The sequence below is a fragment of the Momordica charantia genome, unplaced genomic scaffold, assembly GCF_013281855.1.
Source record: "Momordica charantia cultivar OHB3-1 unplaced genomic scaffold, Mcharantia_2.0 BLBB01000156.1, whole genome shotgun sequence".
NCBI classification, from domain to species: Eukaryota; Viridiplantae; Streptophyta; class Magnoliopsida; order Cucurbitales; family Cucurbitaceae; genus Momordica; species Momordica charantia.
Window position 1 is genome coordinate 2,708 of NW_028275312.1, and position 5,965 is coordinate 8,672.

A 5,965-nucleotide genomic window follows, 5' to 3' on the forward strand; every position below is an offset into this window, starting at 1 on the left:
CAATAAATCTTGGACTGAGTTTTCCCTTCTTACCAAAACGTAGAACTCCCTTCACCGATGCCACACGAAGAAAAACGTGGTCGCCAACATCAAACTCCAATGCTCTTCGCCTAACATCAGCGTAACTCTTCTGTCTGCTCTGAGCCGACCGCATTCTTGCCCTAATCCTTTGGATGGCGCTATTAGTCTCCTGCACCAACTCTGGTCCCAACAGGGCCCTCTCACCGACCTCGTCCCAATGCACCGGCGACCTACACTTCCTCCCATACAAAGCTTCATATGGGGCCATGGCAATAGTTGACTGATAACTATTGTTGTAGGCAAACTCCGTTAAGAATAGGTATTTGTCCCAAGAACCACCGAAGTCCAGTACGCAAGCCCTCAACATATCCTCCAAAATCTGATTCAGTCGCTCAATCTGGCCATCAGTCTGGGGATGGAACGCCGTACTAAAATTGAGCTGAGTCCCAAGTGCTTTATGCCAACTTCGCCAAAAAGTTGACGTGAAGCGGGGGTCTCGATCTGACACGATGGATGCTAGTATGCCATGGAGTCTAACTATCTCTTGCATATACAACTCCGGCCACCTTTCTACTGAAAAGGTGGCCTTGCCTGGTATGAAATGCGCAGACTTTGTTAAGCGATCCACAATTACCCAGATCACTGTGAAACCTCTAGCCGTCCTCGGCAACCCTGTAATGAAGTCCATGGCTATGTCATCCTATTTCCACACCGGTACACTTAGAGGTTGCAGCAACCCGGCAGGTCTCTGCCTTGAGGCCTTCACCTGTTGACACGTCAGACACTTACTAACAAACTGGGCAATCTCGCGCTTCATGTTATGCCACCAGTAGTGCTTCTTAAGATCCCTGTACATTTTGGTGATCCCAGGACGCACCGAGAACGGGGTACTATGAGCCTCGGTTAATAGGTCCTTCCTTAAAGAGAAGTCTCTTGGTACACACAGTCTCCCCTGATAAAGCAGGGCCGTATCTCCAGAAAGAGAAAAATCCCCTTGACCTACTATAATGAAACCCTTGCTCAGGCTGGAATCTCCCTTCTGTGCAGCGATGACCCACTGTCTGAAAGTGGGTTCAACCGAGAGTCGAGCTAACACTGCCGAGACATCCTCCACTGCTAACTCCACCTCAGAACGATCCAACTCGTCTAGTACTGGTCTACGAGACACTGTCGGAGGTGCCATGCTCGTTGCCCTCCTACTGAGTGCATCGGCCACCACGTTCGCCTTGTCCGGATGGTAGTTGATCTCATAGTCATAGTCCTTTACCAGTTCTAACCACCTCCTCTGCCTTAGGTTAAGTTCTTTCTGAGTGAAGAAATATTTCAAACTTTGGTGGTCGGTGAAAATTTGAATCTTTCCCCATAAAGGTAGTGTCTCCATAGTTTCAGGGCAAACACCACCGCAGCAAGCTCTAAATCATGGGTGGGGTAATTAAGCTCGTGTACCTTTAACTGTCGCGAGGCATAGGCTATGACATTCCCATGTTGCATCAGAACGCAACCCAAACCTCTGCGCGAAGCATCACTGTACACCACTAGACCTCCCGTCCCATCCGGTACCGTTAGTACCGGGACCGTGACCAAACGCTTCTTTAGTTCCTGAAAACTCTTCTCGCACCCATGCTCCAAGCGAATGTGGCATTCTTACGGGTCAACTGAGTCAAGGGCGCTGCCAACCGGGAGAAATCTTGGACGAACCTCCTGTAATAGCTAGCTAGCCCGAGAAAACTGCAGATTTCGGTCACTGTGCGAGGCCTTGGCCAACCACTGACCGCCTCTACTTTGGCTGGGTCCACGGCAATACCTTCCCTGGTGACTATGTGGCCAAGGAAGGCCACCTTATCCAACCAAAACTCCCATTTTGAGAATTTCGCATACAAGCTATTCCCCCTCAAGGCGGTAAAGACCCGTCGCAAATGTTCTTCGTGCTGTTCTTCTGTCTTGGAGTAAATTCAAATATCGTCGATAAATACGATCACAAACAGGTCCAAAAATTCCTTAAAAACCCGATTCATGAGATCCATGAATGCCGCAGGGGCATTAGTGAGTCCGAAGGACATTACAGTAAACTCAAAATGCCCATACTTGGTCCTGAAGGCTGTCTTTGGTATGTCGGCGTCCTAAATTCTCAACTGGTATTACCCCGATCGTAGGTCTATCTTCGAAAACACCATCGCTCCTTTTAGTTGGTCAAAGAGGTCGTCAATGCGAGGAAGAGGGTATCAATTCTTCGTTGTCACCTTGTTCAACTCTCGGTAATCGATGCAAAGTCGCATAGATCCGTCATTCTTTTTCACAAAAAGCACTGGAGCACCCCAAGGAGACACGCTTGGGCGAATGAAGCCCTTGTTTAAGAGCTCTACTAGCTGAGCCTTGAGCTCTTTAAGTTCCGCTGGAGCCATGCGGTACGGTGCCTTCGAGATAGGGGCTGTCCCGGGCAAGAAATCGATGCAAAAGTCCAGTTCACGGACAGGAGGTAGCGCCGGGAGGTCTTTAGGGAACACATCTGGAAACTCTTTGAACACGTGGATGAAGTCGATGCTGGGTGGAGTCACACTAATGTCGACGACACTGGCCAGATATCCCCAGGCACCATTCTGTGCCTTCAACGCTGAGACTGCCCTTGGAACTCCACCCGAAATTCCTTTAAACGTAAAGCTCTGACCCGAAGGTAGTTGGAAAGAGACTTCCCTCCTCGAGCAATTAATGTTGGCTTGGTTGGTAGCTAGCCAATCCATGCCCAAATGACGTCAAAATCCCGCATGTCCAGTTGGATCAAACGTGCCTCTAGGGTCTGATTGTCAAAAGATAACTCACCTGCTCTCACCATTTGACTAGCAATCAAAACCGACCCTGAAGGTGTAGAAACTGACAACAGAAACCTTAAAGGCTCTAGTTCGAGGGTTGCCCGACGAACAAACGCAGTAGAAATGAAGGTGTGACTCGATCCCGAGTCAAATAATACATAAGCAGGCACATTATGGACTAAGACCGTACCGGTAGATAATGCAAAGGTAAAGACATAAATCCCGCACACAAACACCCCAAATAAAACAAAAAGAAAACCCCAAGCGAGAAAGGAGTACTTGTGACAACGGTTTCGGCATCCGCCGCTTCCTTGCGAGTAAGTGCAAAGACACGAGCCCTCTAATTACCTCCCTACGTCGAAACTGTTGGGGGAGCCCTCTGCCCTAGCCTCTGAGTATTCGCGGCCGTCATAGAACATTCCCTTGCAAAATGCCCTTCCCTTCCGCACCTGAAGCAACGCCTAGTTCCCGTCCAACACTGCCCCGCATGTCTTTTCTGGCAGGAGGGGCACACTGGTGGCAGGCCCTGCTGCTGAGCCGGGCGCTGGGGTGCTCTAAATGGCTGGTCGGCGTATGCCAGAGCGACCTTCCTTTTCACACCCGAAGATGATCCGACTTCCACCAGAGGTTGGACCCTGTTGGAGACATCCTTATCCATGATTAAGGCGCCCCTAACTGCTTCAGCGTAGGTAGCGGGTCGCTGAAGGTCTACTGGTCCCCTTATTCCCTTGCGTAAGCCCTTAACAAACCTCTTGATCTTCATTGCTTCAGTGAGAATTAATTCCCGAGCAAAACGAGAGAGCTCCGTAAACTTCCTTTCATACTGTGCTACCATTAAGGTTCCTTGGCTGAGATGGAGGAATTCTGCCTCTTTCATATCTTTCACGGTCTCCGGGTAATAGTAGTCGTACAACATGTCCTTGAACCTTGCCCACGTAACTGGTACGTTAGCATGATCTTCAGCCGCTGCTACTGAGTCCCACCAATTCAGAGCCTCGCCCCTCAACATAAAGACCGCACCCTTAACCTTCAATTGGTCCTCATTACCCAGGTACACGTAAAGGGCTTCCAACTCCCTGACCCACTCTTCTGCTGCTGTCGCTTTCTCGCTTCCCCCGTCAAAGGTAGGGGGTCCGTAACGCTTGAAATCCTTGATGAATTGAGCTTCGCTCTGGGGAGTATGAAAGTGTCGAGGCGGTTGAGTTTGTGCACCGCCAACCCCTGCTGTGTTATTGACCAGTGCCTGCAACGCCTCCACAAGCAACGCCAACTGTGGGTTTCCCTGGGGAACTGTCGGGGGAACTAGGCGATTGACCCACTCCTAATCTGCTGTTGGAGGAATTGGAGGAACTACCTCTGCCTGAACACCAGCAGGAGGGGGTAGTGGGTCCGCCACATTTTCACCTCCGGGAGCTGGGTCGACGCCTGCACGCAGCCTCATACTACGACGGGGGTGGCATTCTCTGGATGAAAGAGCACAACAATCAAGTACGACGTTAGTACGTTACCAAACAGAAAGACCAATAGTAGAATGGCAGTCGAAACTCCCACATAAGAGCAAGGTCAGCTACATTCTAGCTAATATACTCAGTGACCGCACTAGGCCTAATGAAACTGAGCTGCAACTTTAACTGACGAGAAAAGAATTAAACGCAGAGGCAATTCATGGGGAAAGTATAAGTTCACAAGAGCAAGCATGAGGCGTACATGGTGATGACACGGAGGCCGATAGGGATCACTACTCCTAAGTACCCTAGTTACTAGGTCAGTCTACAGGAACATTTCGGCTCTGATACCAACTGTAAAGACCCAGATTTCTGACACGTTTAACGAGGTAACGACCCTATAATGCTTACTGAACCCTCCCATCTAAAGTAACGAAAATGTAATGTTCTCCTAATGCATCATACAAAATGGAGGTACACAATAATAGAATATTCAGGAGATAATACCCGCCTCAGTGGTCAGGAATCAAATCAAGAATATAATCATTTTGTCTCGTAATCCCAAATACATCAGTAGTTCGAATAGCAAAAACAAAATACCCATAAAGCAATAAAAGAAAGTGTCCTTGGAGTTAACCCAATGTCTAATTCCCCTTTTTATTTCATAGCAGTAAGATTTTAACGTCTGCATTGCAAGACATCATTCCCTAGCCTAACCGACACAGCTAGTGATCCCGCCTCAGTCAGACCTCCTCCACGTCATCACCACGGTCAGCCCGGTTCACACTTGAAACAAAAAGGTAGAGGGGGGGGGTGAGTATATAAATACTCCGTAAGTAGCCCACCCTAACTAAAAACCGCAACACGCTCGTAATCACAACCACATCAAAAGAACAATAGCAGAACAACAGATTGGCAGCACGGGATAATAATAATAGATTAACAATTCCATACAAGCTACCCAACACCTAGACTTCCGGGACCCCAACCACACTACCCACTAGCACTTGTCCATACTTGAACTAACACTCACTCCCACTCCATGTTAGTACTCCAAGTCTAACTTTTCGAGGCGTAACGGCTATTGACATTTATTCCCAAGATACCGACCTCCCTCTACAACGCTTGGTGTTCGACCCTGCCATTTATTCCCAAGGTCTAGAACTGTTACATCTTAAGCACCCCTTCACGTTAGTCCTGCGTACTTAACTCCTCTAATCGTTTTGGCCCTTGACATTTATTCCTAAGGCCCCAACACTTCTCTACAGAAACTTGAAGTTCGACCTTGCCATTTATTCCCAAGGTCTAGAACTATGCACCAGTCCTTGACATTTATTCCCAAGGCACCGATGACTACCCGGCGTATTGGTTCTTGACATTTATTCCCAAGACCCCAATACTTCTCCATAGAAACCTGATGTTCGGTCTTGCCATTTATTCCCAAGGCACCCACTCAAAGCTTTGAATAACCATGCGACTAGTATGCATTTTCAATTTAGACACCCCACAGGTTAACGAACCACTAACCCGTCCCATCGCTCGTGACAATTCCCACTAATCTTCCAAAGACAACCTATAAATAAGTCTTCCACATTTCAATTCACAGCTCAATTTTACCAGCATGCTTTTCTTCGTACCAACAATACACTAACTCAGCAGCTTCCAACAAAATAATATAAAACTATATAACAG

General features: G+C 48.2%; 1 protein-coding gene across 1 annotated transcript; it reads right to left on the minus strand.

Annotated features, from left to right (window-relative positions):
* Positions 1 to 3,180: 3,180 nt before the first annotated feature.
* LOC148207276 (uncharacterized) lies at positions 3,181 to 4,269 on the minus strand. The gene is made up of 2 exons (XM_088118440.1): positions 4,183 to 4,269; positions 3,181 to 4,071 (listed from the first exon to the last, which is right to left on the minus strand). Exons 1-2 carry the CDS (start codon positions 4,267 to 4,269, stop codon positions 3,181 to 3,183), a joined length of 978 nt encoding a protein of 325 aa, XP_087974566.1.
* Between the last annotated feature and the right edge of the window lie 1,696 nt (positions 4,270 to 5,965).